This window comes from Macaca mulatta, chromosome 3, assembly GCF_049350105.2.
Source record: "Macaca mulatta isolate MMU2019108-1 chromosome 3, T2T-MMU8v2.0, whole genome shotgun sequence".
Classification (NCBI taxonomy): Eukaryota; Metazoa; Chordata; class Mammalia; order Primates; family Cercopithecidae; genus Macaca; species Macaca mulatta.
In genome coordinates this window covers 195,251,395-195,275,635 of record NC_133408.1, presented here as the reverse complement: position 1 = coordinate 195,275,635, position 24,241 = coordinate 195,251,395, and the positions used below count along the sequence as shown (strand labels likewise).

The 24,241-nt window shown below is 58.9% G+C and overlaps 1 protein-coding gene and 1 long non-coding RNA gene across 2 annotated transcripts; one reads left to right on the top strand and one right to left on the bottom strand.

Annotated features, from left to right (window-relative positions):
- Positions 1-1,937: 1,937 nt before the first annotated feature.
- On the bottom strand, positions 1,938-6,822 carry LOC144340035 (uncharacterized). Its single transcript, XR_013415755.1, has 3 exons — positions 6,685-6,822; positions 5,441-5,477; positions 1,938-4,493 (listed from the first exon to the last, which is right to left on the bottom strand). It is a non-coding gene; the product is annotated as an uncharacterized LOC144340035 (long non-coding RNA).
- Positions 6,114-18,614, top strand: SHH (sonic hedgehog signaling molecule). The gene is made up of 3 exons (XM_001106515.5): positions 6,114-6,754; positions 12,006-12,267; positions 14,826-18,614. Exons 1-3 carry the CDS (start codon positions 6,446-6,448, stop codon positions 15,650-15,652), a joined length of 1,398 nt encoding a protein of 465 aa, XP_001106515.3. The 5' UTR covers positions 6,114-6,445; the 3' UTR covers positions 15,653-18,614.
- The last annotated feature ends 5,627 nt before the right edge of the window (positions 18,615-24,241 follow it).

Here is a 24,241-nt window from a genome sequence, read left to right as displayed (position 1 = left end):
AGCCTTGGCCACTGATGCCCCTGGCTCTTAATTTTGCACATGAAGAGGGAAGTGGGCTGGATCCCCTCTCAAGAAAGCAGAGAAGGGAAATGCTCCTTGGAGAGATGAGGTTGGGGCTTCCATGCCCCTCAAGCCCCAGGGGCAGCATCGCCCTGTCCCCAACCCCCCATCCGCCCGGGAGGCCGACAGAGCAGGTCCCTGAGGTGATACCTGGGTCCTCCCAGGGAGCACACCGGCTGGCACTCACTCAAGCAAAGGACAGAGCCAAGGCCCCAGGACAGGAACGGCTGCTGGAACCACACTGATCCCCAGTGTGGGTGGGGCCACAACCCAGTGGACGCCACAGGAAGAGGCAAGGAGGTGATCACTCTTGGGTCCTGTCTTGTACACACAGCAAGAACCGGGGTGGGATGGGGGTTGATTCTTAGTTTTCTTCACTCTGAAGAGGAACTGTTGCATGAGTTCTCCTGAGGCTAAGACCAGGGACTCATAGAACCCAGGGCTGGAAGGGCTTCTGTGGTTGACACTGTTGATTCTGGCACCACTGACTTCAGACTTCCACATTGCAGATAAAGAAACAAGTCTCCAGGGGCTGCGTGGCTTGCCCGGGAGCTTGGGGGTGAAGCCCTGAGGATCTCCTTAGTCCACACAGACCGCAACCCTCCTTAACCACAGCCCAGTGCATGGGGACGTCTCCAGATAATCTCTGACCCTACTGGGATGTTCAAGTCTCTAGAAAATACGACTCTGAAGGGCCCTGGGGACCAGTGCTCTGACTGTGGAGATCCCAGGCGACATGGGATCCCACTGCTCTCAGGCGGAGTCATGACAGTTCCGTGGCCCAAGGGAGTGTGGAAGTGGACAGAGCAGAAGCAGGGAGGGATTCGGGGCACAGAGCACAGGAGCGGCCTCGGTGACACTGGTTCTCTCAGTGGAACTTGTGGCATCAGCTGCCGAATCTGCCTGGTGGATCTAGGCTTAATTCTGCTCCTGTAAGGAAACAGCCTTCGTGCAGGAAGTGGGTAAGAACAGGCTCCGTGGCTTCACTCACCGAAGAAGAGCAGTTATGGAGCCAGCCAGGGAGCCCTCCTCCAGTGGGATGGGCTGAGCCCAGCTTCAGGCGGTTCTGGGGAAAAGCTGCTCACGGCAGTACCACCCCAGCGGCCCCCAACACCCAGCTTTGTCCTCACTCCTCCGAGGCGCCCCAGCCTCCAGGCACTGCATGTGTCCCAGTCACATTGACCCCTCACCATACCACCTCCACGCGCTCTCCAGAAAGAATCTAAAGCTCACCCCACAGGCCTCTGACCACTGCTGTCTGAAGCTCTGCGTGCAGCTCCATGCCAGGCCCAGTCGGGCGGACGGGGCCCAAGGCACACAGGCATCAAGCAGGACTGGGGAGTGTCCGGGGGCTGGGGGAGCAGCAGGGGCTTGGAGTTGGCAGTTGCACCCACTTCTCCCCTCCCACACTTGCTCCTGGGTTTTGGGGATTCCCATCAGGGAAGTCAGCAAAGCAGAAATTCTGATTTGAGTGCTCAGGAGTGAGGCCCCAGCACTGCCTGTTGGCTTTTTTTCAGTCCCCAGGTGTTTCTCCTGTGCACAAGGGTTTAATACATCAACTGTCTACGGCATCTGTGTCTTAACTAGGCTCCAAGATGGAAGGAATGATGGTCTCGTGGAAGGATCTCTAGGTAGCTGGGGTGCAAAGAGCAGCATATAGACTCAGCAGGGTCCCTTCCTCCCTGGGCACAAGGCCACCTGCCCACACTGTGCCTCCTTTCCAGCTCCCAAATGTAGCTTCAGGCTCCCCAGACAATGGTGCTAGACCACTTTGAAATTGTACAGAGGCGCACACCTGAGGCATTATTTAGACCTAAGAAGAAAGGCCCATTACTTAAAATGAAGACGAAGTGACTCAACAAAGGCAGACAATGGTCTAAAGAGAGAAAATCAACTCAAAGTCACACAGCAACATAGTTCAGGCTGCACGTTCACATCTGAGCTGATAGCCTGCCCTAGGATGTCTACTTTGACAGAGCTGGCTGTGTGATCTTTCCAGCATCCCCAGAAACTGCAGGGTCCTCATCTCTCAGAGCCTGCAACCCTTATGCATGTGAGCCGGGTCTCCAAGGGACTCCACCGGGCTCCACAGGGCTTGTTGTGCAGGCAAGCAGGCATGAGGGTGGGAATCCCAGTCACCAAAGGGTTTCCTGCACCCTGCTTCACAGAGTAGCCCAGGCCGGGAAGAAACGGGGCTGCAGCCACAGTCATGGGGCCTGTGGGCGGCTTGGGGGTGGCCCGGTGCCCGCTGCACGGCACTGCTGAGAAACGCTGCACAGTGGGCACCCAGCAGAGCTGGCTCCACGTGCCGGCACGGTCCCCTGAGGCCTTGTGTGTCTTGGCAGCTGCCTCCCAGCTGGCCTGCCCTCAGCACTGGTGCCATGAGGATGTGGTTGCAGGAGTCCAGAGAGCCCTGCAGCCACCCCAAAGCTCCTGGGCTTTGGCACGGAGAGGAGAGTGTTGCCTCAATCCACCTGCAGCCAGGCCACTGTCAGGGTGCTGTGCAGAGTGTGGCTGGGTTTCCTGGACTGTCCAGAGCCTGAGCCCTCCAGGAAGCTGGAGACTCACATCCCCAGGGCCCAGGGATGGGGAGAACCCTGGAGTTAGGGAAAGGGGGCTAAGGTGCAGCATCCCTCCCAAATCCAAAGAGCACTGGATGCAGTCACAAGAGAACTGGAGTGCAGAAGTACCACTGGCCAAAACCAGGAAAATCCAGAAAGAAGTGGAGACTGGATGGCGGGATGGAAAGAGATTGCGTGGAATTACTATAAGGAAGAAAAATCAAACGGGAGAAGGACATGAAAGATTAGAGGCCAACCCCAGAGACTAGAAATAGAGGCAGCACCTGGAGACGCTAGGCAGGCGGCCTCCATAACTGCAGGGCCCAGCGGGTACAAATCTGGGGAAGGGAAGGGGAGATGAGGGGGACGCAGAAACTGCTGATGGGGCCGGGGAGGATGAACCAGGAGGCTGCCTGGCTTCCAGGCCTCCCAACCTGGGACTGCGGGGATTTCCCAAACCGGCCAAGCCTGAGCCGAAGGCAGAGTGAGGAGGCCATCTAGCGGCAGGGGCCGGAAGGAGGGGCAGGGGCAGTGCCCAGGAGGGAGCCTGGGGGCTGGGGCAGAAGAGGAGGCAGCTTCTGTCCTCAGCAGGGATGCTGGGCACGGGGTGGAGGTGGGGGAGGGCGGGGGAGGGAAAGCTGGAGGAAGGAGCGAGGGAGGGATGCGCATGACCCCAAGGAAGAGAGGCAGAGCCCAGGTAGATGAATAATGGAGCCCCAGCATGTCTGGATGTCTGGCCTTGTCAGGGAGGCTGGGCTTTGGAGCCTCTGCTGGTGCGGGGAGGGGGCCAAATGGACTTGCTGGGGGCGGGTGGGGAAAGGCAAAGAGATAGAACTGCCTGGCGTCTGGCGGGGAAGGCAGTGCTGGACCGTGGGGAGCGGGTGGGATGGAAGAACCTGGAGTGAGGGGCGGGAGGGCAGAGCAGCAGCTTCTCTGGGGGGCTCAGTCAGCAGCCTGGTTCTAAGACAATACACATAATTGGGATTACTTTCTGTGCCGAGTTCCCCCAACCCACGCGGAGGCGCAGGCCCTCTGAACTTAGGCGTGGGGGCAGGCTTTCTGGCCTATCATTATTTCACTCTGGAGGACTGGTCAGTCCACAAGGGGGGCGGCCCCTGATGTGCTCTCCAGGGTGTCCAGGGCTGTCTGGAGATGGAGGGGAGGGAGGGGGCCCCACGCCATCCCTTGGGGCAGGGAAGTTTCAGGAAATGCCCTGAGTCACCCAAGCTCAATGCCAAGCCACATCTTCTCCCTGCAGTCTGCCAAGAGGGAGCTGACCGCACCTGGGGGCACCCCACGTCCAGCTGTGCCCACGCAGAACTCTGTGCAGCTCAGGTTTTTGCTTCCAAAGCACACCCCGCCCACCTGCCCTTTGCAGAGGTGAGCTGTGTGCACATGCCACCTCCCGGCGGGCCTGCACACCCAATCTCTCAGGCCCCAGGGTGGCAACCCCTGTGGGGGGCCTTCTGTACTCACCTGCATTTGTAAGGAGTAGGTATCGGGGAAAGACGGGGCGGGGGGGAGGGGAGGAGGGACTGGAGCAAGAGGAGATGCCAAGGGTGGAGGGCAGGGTGGTCAAAAGGTTTGCAAGTGTCCCACTGGGCCAGGTCGCTGGTCCAGCCCAGGCACCACCCAGTGATGTGACATCCACATGCTGTGCAGGTAGACACATCAAACAGGTCGGCCTCCTCTGGAGAGGACCCGGGTCCTGTTTTGTGTCTGTTTTTACTGGGAATAGGACAGGCAGCGCAGACACACCACCTGGAGAACCCCTGTGTTCAGCTGAGCTCCGGCTCCACTCAGTGGAGACTGCCAGGGCCTGGGCAAGTGGACGCTGCTCCCGCATGGCGCTCTCCTCCGGGGATCATGATGCTTCACAAACCATGGAAAAGAACAAGAAAGAGAGGTGGGATGGGGAGCCTGGGTCAACCTCCCAGAAGGGACCCAGATCTCCAAGTGTTGTTAACGTTCAGCCTCTTATGCCCAAGACACATATCTTCAGATGCTCCTCTCCTTCTCTCCCCCACCACACACACACGAAGTTGATCTGCAAAGGAAACTTCTGGAAACTTCCATTGTTTGAGGAATGAGCTTCACGAGGGGCCTCTCCCCCTCCACTCCAACGGCCTGGGGTCAAGGGAGAGTGTTTAACTTCACAGGGCCCCATTGGCAGCATCTGATGACTCCTCAGGGTCAGGATTTCCCCTCCACGTAAATAACCCTCACTCCCTCATCCTATGCTAGAGGAATGATTGTACATGAGTGGGATGGGGGATGAGGAGGGGAAGGGCACGATCTGTCAAAAAAAAAAAAAAGCAGGGTTGGGGGGAGCTTCAAATTTTATTTTCCTCATTTAATTAGGACTTTTGAGATTTTTTTTCACTTTTTCTGCAAAAAGTGAGGTGATGATAGACTCAAAGATTGCCGACTCCTAGGCACTGTGCCCTCTTTCTAGGAAGCCCCTCATTAACCAGAACACTGTTCCCCCAAGGCCCCTGACCTCTTGGGCTGCAGCCCCTAGGACCTGGTGGCTCCTGTGCCTGAAGGCTGGTGGCCTGCTGAGCCCCCACACAAGGCCAGCTTTGCAAGGAGCCTGAATTCCACATTCAGCTCATCCCTGGCTCTGCACTTTGCTCTGATCGATCGTGGGGGTTGTGTGAGTACAGCTTCGCCCACTCGCCTGCCCCCCCCCAACACACCCTGCAATGGCCTCCACACACCCAGCGCACACACTGACCCCCACTCTCTCCTCTGTGCTGGGGTGCAGGCCCCAGACCTACTTTGCCTATCCACCCTGACGCCCGCAGTTCACTCTGTACCTGCCCTTGAGCACGCCTCCATCCCATTTGCAGAGCTCTACCAAAAAAAAAAAAGTATTAATTGAAGCACAATAAAAGAGCACTATTTTTACATTTTTCTAAGGCGCTTAAAGCATTTCGAATGCCAGTGCTTTAAGTTATGGTCACTCATAATTATCCTCGGTCCACAGAGGCTGACTCTTCAGGAGGGGCTCAGTCCTCTTTCTTCAAAATGCAGGGAGAAGGAGCCTGCACTCTAAAGTCCCTGGGGAAGAAAAATTAAATAACAGCTGGGCAGCTGTGCCCCTCAAATGTGTGAACGACTCTGTGCTTGATGACTGAAGCTTGGTGGTGGTGGGGGGGGTTTAAACTGTCCTTTAAAAACTTAAGTTGGTTTTAACTGAAGCACCTACCATTCCAGGCAAAGTCAGGGGGAAACACAAGGGTGTACACAAAGCCGGGAGTAACTGCTGTTTCCACAAGACATGCGCTCCTCCCTCCCGCCCACCTTTATCTCAGGAAAGATTTTTTTTTTTAAACTCGAAGCCTTCAGGTGAAAATAAAGCAACAGCAGCAACAGAAAAAAAAAATGTAGTCTTCTTCAGGGTTAACATCAGAAGACAAGCTTGTGCGGCTTTGGCCAATCAGATGCGCCCCTGGCAGCTATAATATAGTGCTAAAGGCAGCCTCTCTCACAAGCTCTCCAGGCTTGCTACCATTTAAAATCAGACTCTTTTTGTCTTTTGATTGCTGTCTCGCGACCCAACTCCGATGTGTTCCGTTATCAGCGGCCGGCAGCCTGCCATTCCAGCCCCTGTCTGGGTGGGGAGCGGTGGAGAGTGCCCCGCAGCCGCGGCAGGCAAGGTTATATAGGAAGAGAAAGAGCGAGGCAGCCGGCGAGGGAGCGAGCGGGCGGGCGAGCCGGAGCGAGGAAGGGAGAGCGCAAGAGAGAGCGCACACGCACACACCCGCCGCGCGCACTCGCGCACGGACCCGCACGGGGACAGCTCGGAAGTCATCAGTTCCATGGGCGAGATGCTGCTGCTGGCGAGATGTCTGCTGCTAGTCCTCGTCTCCTCGCTGCTGGTGTGCTCGGGACTGGCGTGCGGACCGGGCAGGGGGTTCGGGAAGCGGCGGCACCCCAAAAAGCTGACCCCTTTAGCCTACAAGCAGTTTATCCCCAATGTGGCTGAGAAGACCCTAGGCGCCAGCGGGAGATATGAAGGGAAGATCTCCAGAAACTCCGAGAGATTTAAGGAACTCACCCCCAATTACAACCCCGACATCATATTTAAGGATGAAGAAAACACCGGAGCGGACAGGCTGATGACTCAGGTAGGAACCCAGCGCCGGGGCGTGGAATGTGTGGCTTTCCAGGGGGTTAGGAGAAGCCGAACACTTCCAGACTTAACTCTGTTTGCTCTTCGGGCAGATAGGAAGGTGATTTCACCCACTTCTTCCCCACCCACCTGCCCGCCCCCCATCTCTTCCTGTTCCTGGAGGAGAATGGAGGTCAAGGGTCCAGCTGGAGAAGTTTAGGGTGTGGTGGGGGTGAGGACGTTAACAGACGTGGTTCATTATGGCCCTGATTTGATGAGTCTTGCTACAACGGCCTTCCCCATCCTACTTCTGCCCTGGCTTGTAACTTGGGGAGACCTTCACTTGGGGGGTGTCGGCCCTTTCCAAGTCAGGAGTGGAAATGGAAGGAGAGGGTGGGAATCCCCCTCCCACAAACACGGAGTGGCCTCCGGGCACTCTGCAACGAACGTAGCTTTGGGCATTGGAGCTCAGGGCCCCCACGTTTCCCGTCACCTCTGTGGTTTTCTTTCCCACTACAACCCCCACCCTACACCTCCCCACCAAAGAATTCTCAACTGGAAAAGCCAGGAGGCAGTTCTGACAAAAGGCAGGGGCTCCAGAGGCGACTCCGCCCGTCCCTGGGTCCCTGGCTGTATCGCAGAGCTGGCTTTGCGATTGCATGTCCGCAATTGTGCCCATCAGAGTGTGAATGTATTGATATTTCTTTAAGGATGCTCTTTCCTTCTTCCAAGCCCGAGGTACCTTAGGGGAGGGACTTAGAACTTATTGGCATTGCATCACTTTAGTTTTCAACCTGCTTGCATAAGAATTAAGAGAGAATAAATATTAGTGTGGGGGGAGGGGAAGCTAAGCAAAATATGAATTCCTCTCTCTCTCCCCACCTCCTTTGAGATTTCTGAGCTGCCAATCTCCCAGCCAATTCTAGACTTTCTGAAACTCCATGCACGTATAACTGAAGCCAGAAATGGGTTTCCTTGCAAATATAGGTCAACATCCTTTTTATTGCCCTATTAAAATATTCAAGTCCTACCTTTAGGGCTAGGTGCGCACAGTGGCTGATGGAGTGGCGCTGGTGGGGCGCAAGTGCAGGGGGAGGGTACGGACGGCAGAGAGAGAGGAGCTACCTCTGGGCCGCCCTGCTTCCCCGACCCGATTCCCAGGCTTGCTTGGGGCCGAGAAAGGCGAGGAGCAGGCGAGGTAGCCTGCTCCAGCTGTCGGAAAGGAGAGGAATGGGAAATGGTCCTGATTTCCTTGTTCTCCCTCATCTGCTTCCGACCACCTTAAATCTGGACCGCGAGTGTGGACGCGCGCGCCAGTGCCAGAGAGCAGCGCGATCCACAGTTAACTCTGCACGGGCCACGGGGTGCCCGGTGTGTGCAGCTGGCTGGAGGGAGTTCTCCGGCTAGCCTGGGGCGCCCATCCTCTCGTCACCCTCGCTCCCAGCGGAGGAGGGGACTTGCCAGGGTCCCTCGGAACCCGATAGGAGGGAGGCGCTGCGGAGAGAGCAGCGGGGGCGTGGACACCCGAGGTCCCAGAGCCAGAGTGGGTCAGCTTCTGCCCTGGTCTGCGGGAGGCCAATACTGCAGAAGGGGTCCTGGGCTTGCACCCCTTCCCAGGACTCGGGCCTTGCCGCCTTGCTGCAAAGCTGCAAGCGCGCAGAGCCGCGCAGCGAGGCAGACGCATGCAGCCCCACTTACTCCTGGGTTATCGATCCCCCGCGGCTAGGGTTTCAGTGCGCGCGGGGTTGGGCTGGAGCCGCCGGGCTCTGCCGCTCCACGCGCCGGAGCGCAGGCAACGCAGGAGCTAACAGCAGCGCCGGGTTCGCGGTAGCGACCCCGGCGGCGGAGGCGCGGAGATGGGGGCGCCCGCGCAGGGACCAGGGCGCAGCGCGGGCTCCGCCGGCCTGCCCTGGGCCGCGCCCCCCTCCCTAGTCCGCCGCCTGCCCGGCCTCTGGGCCTCCGCGTCCCAGCCGGAGCCCCCAGACAGGGGGCCTACCCCCGACCCCCGCCCGCCCTACCCGGGGACGCAGGGCCCAGCGGCCCGGCGCCCGGCCACTCTCGCCGCCGCGCGCACAGGCAGCATTTGAACTTCTGACCTTCTGTCAACTTCCCTCAGACGAACGAAACGAAAACAAATACTTTTTTCCTTGGGCAGTGGCTATTCCCGTTCCCAACACAAAAGGAGGGGGAAGGACGGCCCAAGTGGGGGTTGGGTGGGGAGGGCCAGGCCGGGATTATCAGGCAGACCCCACAAAGGTCCCCTAAAACCGAGGGGGGTAGGGGCTGGCAGTCTGTGAGGTACCCCCAGTTGATCCCTCCCCTACCTTCCTTCTCCCGATTCCAGGAGTTAAGGGTGGGGGAGGAAGGGATGGGGAAGGCGGAGGCTCGGGTGCTGAGGGCAGGGGCCGGGTGAAGGAGGAGGCAGGGGAGCCCCAGGCCCGTGGGAGGTTTGGGGAGCCTGCTCGGACGCCCTCATTTTAAATAACCACCTAGGCTCTGCCCCAGCTGCGTGGTCCTCCTCTTCTGTCTCCCTCCCTGTCTCTGGGTCTCTAATGTGACTGCCGCCCAAGTCCCTCAACCATGGCGAGATCGTCCCCAGTGGAACTTTCAGAGCAGTTCTGGAACGCAGGAGCTGCCGGTTAATATTAACCCGGGAGAGGAAAGCGCAGACAGACACGCTCTCCCTGCGCTGGCCTAGGGTGCCAGGCGAGGGTGCTGGCGGCCAGGGGGGTCCCAGGGGGAAGGAGGCCCGAGGGCCGGATCTGAAGCCTGGAGTAGGGTCCCAAGCCGCCACACTAAATAGATTTCCTGTGCGCTCTGGGGCCGCCAGGAAAGACGCTCAGGTGTGGGTTTGGGGAGGGGCTGTTCCACCAAGCCTGGGGAAAGGACAGTGGAGAGAGGTGCGTTTTGGGGGCTGGGGCTGTTCTGAGGTTGGGACGCCCCCACCCCCGCGCTGGGGGAAGCCCACCGGCTGCTGGCGGTGACAGTCGGCGCGGCTCGCAGATCAGGGAGGTGGGCAGGAGCTCAGGCGTGGGGAACAACTTGGCCTCAGCCGACACAAAGCCCGGCCCCGGCGGCCCTGCTGGGCTTCACGGTGGCTGCACAGAGTCGGGCTTGATTCGCGGCACACGACCCAATGAATTAATAACCGGCCTGGGCTTCCCGGCTTTGCCTGCGACAATCCCGCCCAGCGCGGGCGGAGGAGAGGCCGCCAGCCGAGGCCGCACGGAGCCCGGCCGGGGGAGGGCTCGAGGGGCGGGGGCGCCAACTCCGGCAACCCTCGGCCTCCGCCCCTCACCCGCGCTGCCACCTCCCGTCGCGGCCCGGCTAGGCCGGGGTCTCCCTGCCCCGGGTCCTCCATGCCTGCCCAAGTGGCGCAGTTCCCAGAGCTGGGGGCCGGGTCCTCCTCACCCTGCCGCCCTTTCCCTGGCTGCCCTCCTGGGAAGCTATTTAAAGCTTCATCGGCGAAGCCCCAGGGGAGGGAGCTGCGGTGGGGTGGGGGGCTTGCATGGGGGGTCCGTGTGCGTGTTGGTGGTGTGCGCCTGCGCGCAACGGGCCTCACATCACAGCTCTAAACTGACCCTGGTTTACTGATTGATTTTCATGTAAAACGCGTTCAATCCTCAAGATGACCTCACTCAAATTCTGCCCTTCCGACTTTTTTTTCTTTAACTGCTGGCAGGCCCAGAAACCTGCAGGCACTGACCTGTTACCAGGGCGGCCCCCAGCCCTACCCCACCCCCAGTTGTTGTATGTTTAACTCTACAACCATATTACTGGTTTTTATTGCTGCCAGATACACAGGACTTTTCCTGTTGCGCAATTTGTCACGTCCCCTTAAAGCGCGGCAGCAGTGGGGCCAGCGTCCTCGCCCCACCCTCTCGAAAGGGTCCCCCCACCCACGCCACAGTTAGGGCCCTGGACAGAAGCTGTCCTTCCATCGCGACAACCAGACTCCAAGCAGAGCATCCTTCCAGACTGGAGGAGGTTAGAGGTCAGCCCCGCCCTCTGCAGCAGTCACCTTGAAATTGCCCCTCGGCCTCCACTTGGCGCAGCTTCTTGGGGGATGCCACCATCATCATCTGTGCCAGTTCCCCCTCTGTAAATCCCGTGTCCCACCAGCAGCAGCAGGATAAACATCCAGGAAGCAAGTCAGTGCCCCCACAAACACACACAGTGGATTCAACTGCTTTCTGTCGCATCCTTATCTGAAAGTGACCCAAGGGAACCCCCACAATCTGAGTGTCAGGTAACCCCGTCTGCATCTGCCTAGTCAGTGCTTCCTGATTCCTACCAGGCAACTTCCTGGGAGACTCCCCAGGCGGAGGACTTGGAGACCTCAGGCCTTCCTGGCTCCCCTCCCCCTCCTCTCAAACCCCTCCCCCTCCCTCCACCTCTTCAGTTTGCTCTTCAAACTTGCTGGACACCATTCTATGCTGGGGCCAAGAAAACAAGAGGGGAGGAAGGGAACAGGTTAAAGAAAACAAGAAACACAATCAGACCACAGAAAAGCCAGGCAGAAAAGAGTTCCACGGGCAAAAAGAATGTGGCTGTCCAGATAAAGAATGTCTGTCCCGGCCCCAGCCCGTGCTGCAAGTGGTAACTCACCTAGCCGCCTTCCACCTGGGCTCCCGACCACCCTGCAGCCCCGCCAGCGGCTTCTGGCCTCCCCTCTGCCTCGGATAGGGTTAGGGCCTGAGGCAAATAAATGCAAGGCCTTCAATTCTCAAAGAAACGCGCAGTGCATTTTTCTTTATTTCTGGGAACTTGCACCCAGGTATCTGTCAGGCCTGCTGTGAGGGATTCTACACGGAGAGAAGGTGGAGCCTTCGCAGGTGGAGAAAGGGGCCGCAGAAGGGGGGCTGGAAGTGGAAGGCAACGTGGGGGCGGGGCGGGTATCGCAGAAGGTGCCCCTGGAGGGTCCCGGAGTTGATGTCCGAATCATGCAGGTCCCTTGTTTCAGAGAAACTTTATTTGCTTCTTAGGCCCCGCTAGGAGCATCGGCTGTTACAGGACCTGGAGAAAGGCCCCCAGCTCTACTCTGAGAGGACGTGCTCCTCCATGCTCCTCCGCAAATGCTGCCCCTCTTCCCCAGCCCGGGGCTCAGCTCTTCCGTGTGTTTGGGCCGTTCCAACTCCCGTCTCCCCACCTCTCCGCATGGCCCTCGCGCCTTGAGACTGGGCAGGGCAGCCTGACGGAGGGGCCGGGAGGGGTGGCGTCCGCCCAGGCTAATGTGTCCGTCGGTGGGGGTCCCCTTGTCTTCGCAGAGGTGTAAGGACAAGTTGAACGCTTTGGCCATTTCGGTGATGAACCAGTGGCCAGGAGTGAAACTGCGGGTGACCGAGGGCTGGGACGAGGATGGCCACCACTCAGAGGAGTCTCTGCACTACGAGGGCCGCGCAGTGGACATCACCACGTCCGACCGCGACCGCAGCAAGTACGGCATGCTGGCCCGCCTGGCGGTGGAGGCCGGCTTCGACTGGGTGTACTACGAGTCCAAGGCGCACATCCACTGCTCGGTGAAAGCAGGTAAGCTGGCCCTGGACCCCCGATCCGCCCCCACGGAAGGCCACTGGCAGACCCCCGGCTTAATTCAAGGGAAAAAGAAACCTGGGGGTAGGCTGAGGGCCAGGAGCAGGGGCACTGGGCGATGACTGCGTTTCCGCGGTGGGAACCTGCCCTGTGAGGTGCCGGCCCCTCGAACTCACCCCTACCTTTGAGGCCACAGAGCCCAGGGTTCTCCATGACCCGAGGTGGGGTCCTGTGGCTTCCTGCCAGCTTCTGGAGCCCCCACTGCAGGGGGGTGGGAAAGCGTGACTGGGGGAGGGAAGGCAGCACTGCGCGGTTAGCCAGGTCTGGGCGAGCTCCTTCCTCTCGTTTAGGGCTTAAGAACCAACTGCCCCCACCGGCTGTCCCAAGCGCAGGGGCGTCTGTCCTGCCCCGGAGCCCGCGTCCTGGCTCCTCCCGGCCGGGCGCCCGTGGATCCTAAGCTGCCTTCGCTCACTCGCTGAGCCTTTGGGGAGAGGCCTGGTGGGCGGCAGTAAACCCAGGGGTAACCACCTCCAGCATCTGGAGGCCGCGCGCCCGAAGCCTGCGTTCCTATTGGGAGCCGGGCTGGGACGCCCTGGGCGGCGGGCAAGTCCCGGAAAGCCGGCCCGAGTCGGCGTGAGGCTGCCTTCTCTGGGCCTGCAACGCCACACGCTGTTGCTGGCGAGGAACAGCGGTAGAGGAGGCGCCATCGCGCGCACGCGAACCTCCGGCCTGGGGCTGTGTGCACAACGCTCTCCTCCGCCCGCATAAATCGGCACATTTAGCAAAGCCGTTCACGGTGAATTTCGGGGAAACTCTGCCTTCCTCACCCCCCTTCCAGGTTTCCCTACTTGTCTCCTAAATTCCAAGTTAATGGCAATATGTTAGTAGGAAAACACTTTAAAGGTGTCAAGGCACACTTGTAGGTAAAGGCAAGCGTGGCTTCTAGTCCCCACAGAAAGCAAAGGCGTGGAGCGGGGGCGGCAGGGGCGGGTGTGCGGCCCAGAGAGCTCCCGGCCGCAGGGAGGCAGGAGGCGGCACCCCCACCTCGCGGCCTCGGCGGCGGCCCCTGGGCCCAGGGCGCTCCCTGAGCAAAACCTCCTCCCCGGCTCCCTGCCCTCGGGGTCCCCCTAGCGGGGGTCTCCGGAGGCCTCCTCCCAAGTGAGCAGCGCTAATCCATCCGCCGGATCGCGCCGGGAGAGCAGAGCCGCGGCGCGGGAGCCGCTCATTGGCATTCTGCGCACACGGGCGGGGGCGCGGGGCGCAGCGTGTCAAGCCGGGCCGTGCGACTCGACGACTCGGGCTAGCCAGCGCCCGGGGTCGCATTCCGGGGAGCTACGGAGGGCCTCCAACGGCCAGCCCCGCACTTCATGCCGGAGAAACCGATGAGAAGATTAAAAGCCCCCTGTAATTCCAGCAGGAAGATTCTTTCTGGCAATCTCTATTTGCAAAAAGCATGATCCCAGAGATTGGAATGCAAAGAAGACGGCCCTCCCCGCCCTCCTCCCCGGCCCCCTGCGCTCCGCCCCAACTTCAATTATTGTCCTCGGGACAGTGAGCCTCAGAGAGCGACAGAGGGCTCGAGAAAGCGGGTAGTCAAGGGGCCTTGAGACTCGGAGCTTCCAGCGCTCCGAACAGGCCCCGCCATTTAAAATTCAAATACACATCTTGAGTGCTTGGAAGAGAGGCCTGGCTGTGCAAATAGTGCTTGTGAATTGCACACGGGGGGGTTTGCACCTGAGCAAATAGGGAGGGGGAGGCCCGCGAGCTGGGGAGAGAGTGAGCTGAGAAAAGGGAGGGGAGAAAATGGAAGTGTCCGCTTCCAAGAGTGTCTCCTGTTTATCCCAGAAATCACAATGACAATGCTGGGCCCTTTATTGGATTTTAATTAGAAAATCCACACAAGCCTCGGATTTTCACACCTCGGCCAATCTCTGGAATGTTTGTCCAGTTGCTACAACTACTGCAGCTATTTTTCACTCCCCGCCCCCGCCCCTCCGCAGGCCCACGCCGAGGCGCGGCAGGGTGGAGGGCTGGCGGGTCGGCGGGCCAGGGGTTTCCGCCGCGCAGCCCGGGTGCTGAGCGCGCGAGCAGGCGCCGCGCCCCGCGCCGGGGCGGGAGGGAAGGAGGGTGCGCCCGGCGCCCGCGGGATCTCAAGGAGGCTTCCAGAGGAATCCAAGTGCAGAGCAAACACCCTCTGGATGGATTCGCGGCGAGGCGGGGGTGTGTGCGGCGCTGGGGGTGGGGTTGGAGGAAGGCGGAAGGAAGGAGTGTCACCGGCCTCTGCAGGAAACGCCAGCCAACCTCTGTCACCGCCAGCGCAGACTTAGAGAGTTGTTAAGGAATGTGCCTGCGTCGGAATCCTGTCCCTGGGGCGGTGGGGTTGGGGGAGGGAGGTCTGTGCGGGACCCAACTGGAATCAATCGCCCCGCCCAGCGCTGAGCGCATCCCTAGCCTAGGCGCGCGGGCACCAAGCGTGCGCCCTCCTCCCCGAGACGCGCCTCCCTCTCGGAACTCAATGCCGTGTCCTCTCTTCTCTCCCTTCTTCTCACCCGCAGAGAACTCGGTGGCGGCCAAATCGGGCGGCTGCTTCCCGGGCTCGGCCACTGTGCACCTGGAGCAGGGCGGCACCAAGCTGGTAAAGGACCTGCGCCCCGGGGACCGCGTGCTGGCGGCGGACGACCAGGGCCGGCTACTCTACAGCGACTTCCTCACTTTCCTGGACCGCGACGACGGCGCCAAGAAGGTCTTCTATGTGATCGAGACCCGGGAGCCGCGCGAGCGCCTGCTGCTCACCGCCGCGCACCTGCTCTTCGTGGCGCCGCACAACGACTCTGCCGCCGCGGAGCCCGAGGCGTTCTCAGGCGCGGGGCCGCCTTTCGAAGGCGCACTGGGGCATCGGGCGCTGTTCGCCAGCCGCGTGCGCCCGGGCCAGCGCGTGTATGTGGTGGCCGAGCGCGACGGGGACCGCCGGCTCCTGCCCGCCGCTGTACACAGCGTGACCCTACGCGAGGAGGCCGCGGGCGCCTACGCGCCGCTCACGGCCCAGGGCACCATCCTCATCAACCGGGTGCTGGCCTCGTGCTACGCCGTCATCGAGGAGCACGGCTGGGCGCACCGGGCCTTCGCGCCTTTCCGCCTGGCGCACGCGCTCCTGGCTGCACTGGCGCCCGCGCGCACGGACCGCGGCGGGGACAGCGGCGGTGGGGACCGCGGGGGCGGCGGCAGCCGAGTACCCCCGCCTAAGCCAGGTGCAGCCGACGCTACGGGTGCGGGGGCCACCGCGGGCATCCACTGGTACTCGCAGCTGCTCTACCAAATAGGCACCTGGCTCCTGGACAGCGAGGCCCTGCACCCGCTGGGCATGGCGGTCAAGTCCAGCTGAAGCTGGGGGGCCCGGGGAGGGGCGCGGGAGGGGGCGGGGCAGGGCAGCAACAGCAACGCAAAGCAAAAAGACACTCGGAAAAGGCGCACGAACCAGACTGAGTTATTATAATAATAATAATAATAATAAAGTAGGACAGTCCAAAGTAGACTCTAAGGAAACAAGGACCCCGGGAAGTTTTGTTGTTGTGTTTAGTTGATATATAATTTTTGAATTTTTTGGTTATTGTTTTATTTTGGTTATTTTTTCCTCCTCTCCTGGCTATTTATTTGGTATGAATAGATGTTTTAAATAATATGAACCGGACCTTCAAGAGCCTTAAATAGTTTGTTTCTTGGATAATTTATTATGATCATGTGAACTGTACTCACGGGGGAAAGATTATTTTGTGAGGCCAAGCAACCTGCTCAGAGTCTATTTTTCTACATGTCCCTCGTCCCGGCTGTCAGAAAGCAAACCTCTGTCCCTGCCATCCCTCCCTTCCATCTCCTGCTTCTCAGCAAGTGCAAACTCAAACGTGCTTCATGGGGGTCCACAAATTATATTTTTATACACAGAATTGTAAATTAGATTTTTTGAGAGATCAATACTTAACTGAATTACATTTCATTTTTGAAATAGTGTAAAATATGAAAATATATTATTTTAATTTAACTAGTTTCCGATGTAACAGCCATCTCCTCTGTTGTCTTTATGGTTTCATATTCCCTTTGTATTCACCATTTTGCCACATTCTTGGAAGCCAAGACTGTTACACACACACAACACACTTTGCTTTGCTTTGCTTTTTTTTTCTTTTTCTTTTTCTTTTCTTTTTTTCTTTTCTTTTTTTTTTTTTTTGACAAACTGGAAGAACTCTGTTATTTTTAACTTCAAAGAATTTATTAGAAAATAATATTTTTTAAAAGCGCACATAGTGATGAGCCCATGAGGATGGAGCCTGCAGTTTGTACAGAGAAAACAAAAGGATGTTTTTGCATTAATAAATTGAGAAATAACTGCTGTAAATTTACTAAAATGTATTTTTGAATATTTTGTAATAGTTTTATAGAAATAAAATGTGCCATGCACAGACCGCTTAGTATCTAATAACTAAGAATTCCCGTTGCAGCCCTTTTTCTTTTTTTTTTTTTTTTTTTTTTTTTGGCTTCTTTGCTTGGGAAACCCAGTGCTCACAGGCGCTCCCAATATTCTATTTAGATGTGTTGCTTATACTGTGAACTCAGACTGACTGACTTAGGTAACCAAAGTAGGCACACAAACCAACTTCTTTCTTCTCATGGCTGGAGAAACCTCAGCTCTGTTTGTATTTATTGTGTGACGCTCTTCCTACGCTCCCAAAGGTTGGGGGTGCCACCCATGGGGACTGTGCTGTCCCCCTAACCCCACCCCTTAACTAGCAAAGCCTAATGTGTAAGCCCAGAGGGGGTGGCCTGGAGACGGCCACCGAGAACCTTCTCCTAGGACTCCTGTGTGTGGTTGCTGGGCAGACCCCTGGCCTGACCCTGTTCGTGCTGTCTGTGATCCGTAGGGAGGAGGCCCATTGCTGCTTTCTGAGGTCCTGTTGTGCCCCTTCCAGAAAGCATCCTTAGAAGAGAGGACCAGGTTTGATCTTCTCTGAAGCTCTATCCTCTTTTCTTGAGGGTCCCCTTAAATCTGAGTGGCAAGCCCACAGTGGCATGGGCCAGTCGCTGGAATGTCGGGGCTGCTGTTGAGGTCCTCAGGCTACGCTGGTTGTCTGTGTGACATGGCGGTCAGGCGTGGACTTTGATTCCTGTTGAGTGAGCATGCTGCTGTGGGTGCTGGGCTGGGGAAGGTCCTTCCATGCTTCATGCTGCCTTGGAGGCCAAGAGGGTCTCTGCCCTTGGCGGTTGTCAGGGTCCCAGGTGGAGGACTACTACCAGTTTTTTGGCTTACAGAAGATGTCTGCCATGCTTTGTGCTTTGGGCTAAATTATCTGAGCAGGCTGAGCCTTGGAAGGGTGGCGCTGCATGAGCTCAGGGCCTCCTAGCAGCTGGAGCCTGTGTGGAAGGTGGTCCAGGCTTAGGGAGTGGGAGTGAACAGACTTCAGCCCCACCTGGCAGGGGCTCGCTCCTGAGGCTGGGACCAGTCCCTGAAGGTTTGCTCTGCTGAGGGTCTGCCCTTGAGTGGCCTTCCAGGGAGGCTGTGTGCCCAGGTGGATGGCACAGGGCCTCTGGAGCCTCCACAGGGCCGGGCCCTCTGTGCAGGAGCAGTCCTCAGCCATTTTCTGTAAAAGACTTTTCTTTGGTGTTCTAGATGGTCAGCAGGTTCCAGGCTGATGTTTACAATCTCGGAGGAAGTGTGATGGTTTCTGTTCTTTTGACAGTTCGGTATAATTTCAAGTCAGTCAAAAGTTAACCCAGAAGCACTGGGCACAGCAGCTCCTCTGGCTGTGTTGACAGACCTGGCGATGTGGCCATGCGGCCCAGATGGTCAGAGAGAAGCCAGTCATTGACCAAGCCCCAAGGTGCCTGAGGCCACGGTGCAGCTCTGCTGGTGACTGGAGCACCTTGGAGCAGACCCTCACCCAGATGGGAAATCCTGACTCCTGGGTGGCACTGCCTCCTGGACAGGCCCGGTGGCAGTGTCCATGCTGCTGGGTGCTGTCCCCAGCCCTCCTGGTCTGTCTTCTTAAGATCCGCCCACTGCTTTATATTTAAAATTCTCTTTTTCACAGGCAAGGAAAGGAAACCACTGCTTAGAGAAACTAGGTACAGGGCATCAAGAGGGTGCAGCCCAGCCCCGCCAGGACGAGGGGCCCACTTCGCATTCAGGGTTGACGGAGCCAAGAGTTTGTGCAAAATGTACGCTTGGTGGTTGCTGCCAGCCTCCCTCATGACTAAATGCATATCTATTCCTGTCAAAACGTGTATCAGAATGTACTTGAAACTGTTATCTTTGTGCTCTATTGTTTGAATAATTAAAGAAATTACAGAGACTCTCTTCAGTGTCTGTGATGTGGCAGAACCCGCTCCCAAACTGTCAGCTGTGTTTCTCATCGTCTTCCACGAGGTAGTGCTGGGAATGTGAAGGAAATTCTCATTGAGCGTGTAGACTCCGTTCTCTCAATGGGTGGGATTGGTCAGGCTTTGGGACTTTTTACCGGTCCTAGGAGGCAGGCACGTGACGCCACTGTCTGAGGGAGTTGACAGAGCTGTCAGCATCACACCCACAGGGGAAACATGGGGCAGACATGCAGGGAATGCTGGTCAGTTGCAAGATTTGGCAAGAAAGCAGCAGAGCACCTGCTGGGGAGGCAAGCGGGCCTGCAGGGAGCCAGCCCTTCCTCAGTGCGGCCGCTCTGGCTTTCCGGATGGTGATCCACTCCAGGAGGCTGAGAAGCCCAGGAAGTGACTTCCGTGTGACTTCTTGAAAAGGAGTCACAAAACCCTTCGTGAACCCTGCCGTTTCTGGGCACTCCCTGGGATTTATGTTCCAGGAGAGAGCTAGGCAAATTTTGGCCTCTGGGACAGATCTGGTCTGAGGCCTGTTTTCACATAGCCCCTGGGCTGAGACTGTTTTTACATTTTTTAATGTTTAAAAACAAAAAATCTAACGAAGACTGCTATTCCTCGACGTGACAATTCCGTGAAACCCAAATTTCAGTGTCCATCCATAAAGTTTTATTGAAACACACCCACACTCACTCACGTATTGTCTGAAGTAGCTTCTCCACTAGCCCAGAGGAAAGCAACAGAAACCACCCATCCCGCACAGCCTGGTGTTTACTCTCTGGCTCTCTGCCCAAGTTTGCCAACCCTCTTTCTAGGATTTTGGATTGAAATCAAGCTTGGCATAGGGGCTGGGGGCTAAGGACAGGAGTTGGAACACAGTGGCCTGTCTACCATCACAGTGTATTTCTCAATTAGAATTCAGTTAGAATTGCCCACCCACTCCTGCTTCTTCCTGAGAGCCATAGGGGCCTCAGGAGGTTAACAAGTCCAGGAAGACCCCGGGGGCAGCCACGTCTGCCTGGCAGGGCAACAGCACCCTTCGATGCTGATCAAGTGTGTGCGAGGCACACCCTGTGCAGGAGAGGCGGGGCCCAGACACAGCCCGCGGAATCCCCAGAGCAGTTAGCAGAAGCCGCACGGGTGTTACTCTTCTCATCCGTGCAGATCACACCATAGTGAGAAAACAGTAAGTCTGGATTTGGAGATGCTTTCTTTTTTTTTTTTTTTTTTTTTTTTGGCTGAGCTTAATTTTCTCAAATTAAGAACAAAATTTTTTTTCACATTTCACTCTATAAACAAGCACTGGGTCCTCTTAGTGAAGAGGGAGGCATGAAAGTGGTATGGAGGGTTGCATTTTAATGGCTATCTTTGGTTTGGAAATGAGGGTAGCTGTGTTTTCAGATGGGGTAAAGAGGTTGAAAAAAGAGGGTTGAACATCAGAAAACTGAAGATAGAGTAGAAGACAGATTACGCCAGAAATCAAAGGAAAAAACTCTCCCCACACAGAATTGATGCCTGGATGGAATCCTCCATCCCAGGTGAGGGCCCAAGCGTTTGCTTCCGGGGAAAGTGGACAGCAAAGCCCATTGCACCTGGGAAAGCTCTTTCCTCCAGATCTGAGGTTAACGTAAGGATTTGCCTTAGAACCCTGCAACCTAAAGACAGCAAAATAAACCCACTGCCTCTGCGAGGAGCGTGAAGGCCCCACCCCTTGAGCATCTGTTCACCCCATGGCTTAGGTCTCAGAATCCCAGCTGAAGGCCTCTGGCCAGAACTCTGCGCTCTCATGGCCCAGGCGGCCCTCTAGCAGGCAGGCCCCACCGGCCAGGAGCCTCCACAGAGGAATGGGACTGTAGAGAGGACAGTGTGGGCCCTACCATTTCAGAAAGAGGGTCAGAGTCTCTGCGCAGCCTGGGAAGTCAAGGCACGGTTGAGCCTGCCCGTGTTTACTCCACCGCACCCCATTCTTAGGGCTGCTGTTCTTCTTACTATTCTGTGAGTGGCAAGGGACAGCACAATCTTCCCTCCCGTGCCTGGGGCCTCAGAGGGTGAGCCTTGGCCCAGTGTCCAGGACCCACCTCCCAAAGATTCCGACTGGGGCACTGTCCTGGGCCTGGCTCCCCCAGGGCCGAGCTGCAGAGCGACCAGCACCACCTGGGAGAGAAGCAGCCGCCCCTCCTGGGCGTGCCCTGGAGCCCATCCACGGTTTGGATCTGCACCGAACACCAGCAGACTGCAGCAGGAGGCTCCTTCTACAGTTCCAACTCGGCTTCCGAGGGATGCAGGCTGGTGCTCTCCTCCTCTCCAGCCCTGGTCAAGCCAGGGCTCCCGGTAGTCTTTCAGCCCCCACAGCCTCCGCGTGTAAAAGGCACTGGCAGCACGGCGTGGGCGTCTGGGGACTTTACCTACTCATGTCCGGGCTCTCTCCTCTCCCTGCACCTCCGTGCTCTCTCCAGAATTGCGGGGTGCTGGGTGCAGATGGCACCTGCCATTGGACCAGCTCCTGGCTTCTTCTCCAGAAGTGTCCCGGGTCTGGGGGCAGCAGGGGTCCGGGGCTGTGGGGAGCCGTGGGCCCTGGACTTGGGAGAGCTAGGGTCCCAGGGCTGTGAGGAGGCGCTGATTGGAGGGCCGGGGCTATGGGGAGCCGTGGGTCCCAGACCTGTGGGGAGCCGAGGACTTGGAACCCGGGCGTGGGGCAAGCCGGGGTCCCGGGGCTGGGGAGAGCTGGGGTCCCGGGCTGGAAGGAGCCGTGGACTTGGGGCCTGGGGCTGAAGGGAGCCGTGGACCCGGGGCTGGAGGGATCCGTGGACTTGGGGCCTGGGGTTGGGGAGAGCCACGGGTCGGGGGCTGGGAGGAGCTAAGGTCCAGGGGCTGGGGGGAACCGGGATCCCGAGGCTGGAAGCAGCCGTGGACTTGGGGCCGGGGGCTGGAGGAAACCGTGGACCCGGGGCTGGGGGGAGCCGTGAACTTGGGGCCTGGGGCTGAGGGGAGCCACGGGTCGGAGGCTGCGGGAAACCGAGGTCTGGGGGCTGGGGAAATCTGGGGTCCCGGGGCTGTGGGGAGCCGGGGTCCTGGGGCTGGAGGGAACCGTGAACTTGGGGGCTTGGGGCTTGGGGGAGCCGCGGGTCGGGGCCTGGGGGGAGCCGGGGTCCGTGGGCTGGGGGGAGCCATGGACTCGGGGATGCGAGGAGCCGGAGTCCGGGGCTGGAGGGAGCCTGGGACTTGGGTCCCGGGGCTGGAGGGATCCGTGGACTTGGGGCCTGGGGTTGGGGAGAACCACGGGTCGGGGGCTGGGAGGAGCTAAGGTCCAGGGGCTGGGGGGAACCGGGATCCCGAGGCTGGAAGGAGCCGTGGACTTGGGGCCCGGGGCTGGAGGAAACCGTGGACCCGGGGCTGGGGGGAGCCGTGAACTTGGGGGCTTGGGGCTTGGGGGAGCCGCGGGTCGGGGGCTGGGGGGAGCCGGGGTCCGTGGGCTGGGGGGAGCCGTGGACTCGGGGATGCGGGGAGCCGGGGTCCGGGGCTGGAGGGAGCCTGGGACTTGGGGCTCGGGGCTGGAGGAAACCGTGGACCCGGGGCTGGGGGGAGCCGTGAACTTGGGGCCTGGGGCTGAGGGGAGCCACGGGTCGGAGGCTGCGGGGAACCGAGGTCTGGGGGCTGGGGGAATCTGGGGTCCCGGGGCTGTGGGGAGCCGGGATCCTGGGGCTGGAGGGAACCGTGGACTTGGGGTCCTGGGGCTTGGGGGAGCCGCGGGTCGGGGCCTGGGGGGAGCCGGAGTCCGTGGGCTGGGAGGAGCCGTGGACTCGGGGATGCGGGGAGCCGGGGTCCGGGGCTGGAGGGAGCGGTGGCTGGAGGGAGCCGTCCCCGCGCTGCCCTGGTGGAGTCTGGGCGCCCTCTGGTGCTCGCGTCGGGGAAGCGCAGGCGGCGGCCGCGGGGCCGTAGCCCTGGGCCGAGGTCGGACAGCCCAGGTGAGCCCTTAAGGATTCGAGCGTCAAAGTCCCTTCAAACCGAGGGCAGATGACTACAGGCCACCTCCACCCACGGGAGCGGCAAGGAGGGGCGGCGAGATGAGAGCCAGGGGGTCACACGCCTTCCTCTCCAGAGGGGTCAGTCCAGCTTCGGGGTGCTGGGGCCGGCCCGGAGAGGCCGCCCTGAGTCCGGGACCCGCAGGAGGCCTCAGCCAAAGACACGGAGGAAGGGGCGTGGGAGGTGTGAGGGGATGGTGCCGGCCGTCAGCACAAGAGAGGAAATAAATAGAAAAATCTGGAAATCAGGAAGAGTATTGGCTGAGGGCAGAGGGCAAAGGCCACCTCTGACATCTGACCCTGATAGCGACCGAGTCCCGAGCGCCCAGAGCCGTCCTAAGGGTTCCACGGGAAACCTCATCCTGTCACCACGACTCCCTCTGTGCAGATGGAAGAGCGGGTCTCAGAGGGGGCGCAAGGTCTCGGGGAGCAGAGGCGGCACAGACTCGGCCGGGGCCACCCACTGCAGCAGCCCCTTCCCTCCAGCCCATCCTCTCTAGCTCCAGAAGCAGGTCTCAGGCTGGACTAACATATGTGCCAGACGGGGAAGGCCAGGGCTCTGGGCCTGCGGAGCAGGGGATGGGACAGCCAGGCCGAGGGGCGCCGACCCCCGGACAGAGGTGCGTGGACAGAAACAGCGTTCGCTCTGAAACAGGGACGGGTGGTGTCCTCTTGTAGTCAAAGCCTGGGTGGAAAGCGTTCTAGAACATACGAGAACCCAGGTGAAGAGATGGAGCGTTTCTGCTGACCCTAAGGAACACTCTTCTGGAATCCAGGCTGGTGAAACACAAAGGCTGCCTCACCACTAGCAAGTGCTTGGAGCTGGGTTAGGGTTAGCCCAACCCAGGCAGGCGGCGACGCAGGGCCAGCATCAGGAGGACCCGGGGGCCCGGCCAAGGCTGGCCGTCCTGGGATAGGAGGCCCTCCCCAGCGCCACAGACAGCCCCACTCTCAGGGATGCCCTGCCTTGAGGTTGTGTCTGAAAGAAAAACCACCTCTTTCAGCTTTTTCTCCTTTGTCACAAAAAAATTTTCAGAAATAAAAACCTACTGGAAGATTGCTTATAACATGTACAGAAACCGTGTCAGGCTGAGTGTGCAGTAACCGTGGGAATGACGGGCCACACACACCGGGGCGCACGCTGTCACCGCAGCACCTGCACACATATGTCACACCAAAGCCAGAGTTTGCCAAGAATATTTACCCTACACCACAGTATCATCTCTTTATTCAAGCCGGCAACTAATTGATTTCAGGACCCACTAGTGGGTTGTGGGAGCAATTTTAAAGTCCCTGCTCTGTGTCCAGGGCCACATCAAGAATGAAAGAAGGGAGTGGTGAGGGAGCCCCCGTCCTAGATGTCCCTCCGTGGGGAGCACCTGCCCTGGACACCCGGCCAGCCAGGCAGAGTGGGGCAGAGGCGCAGCCTACCCTGAGCCACAGGCACCTCTCCCAAGATCCCTCAGCGAATGTACCAACGCTGCCAACCTCTCCTCTGGTCACAGCTCACTCTCTGTTCTAGACACTGGAACCTTCCTTGCTCCACTGGGAGGGCTGTGAGCATACACGAGGCTGGGGCTTCAGGAGGCAGG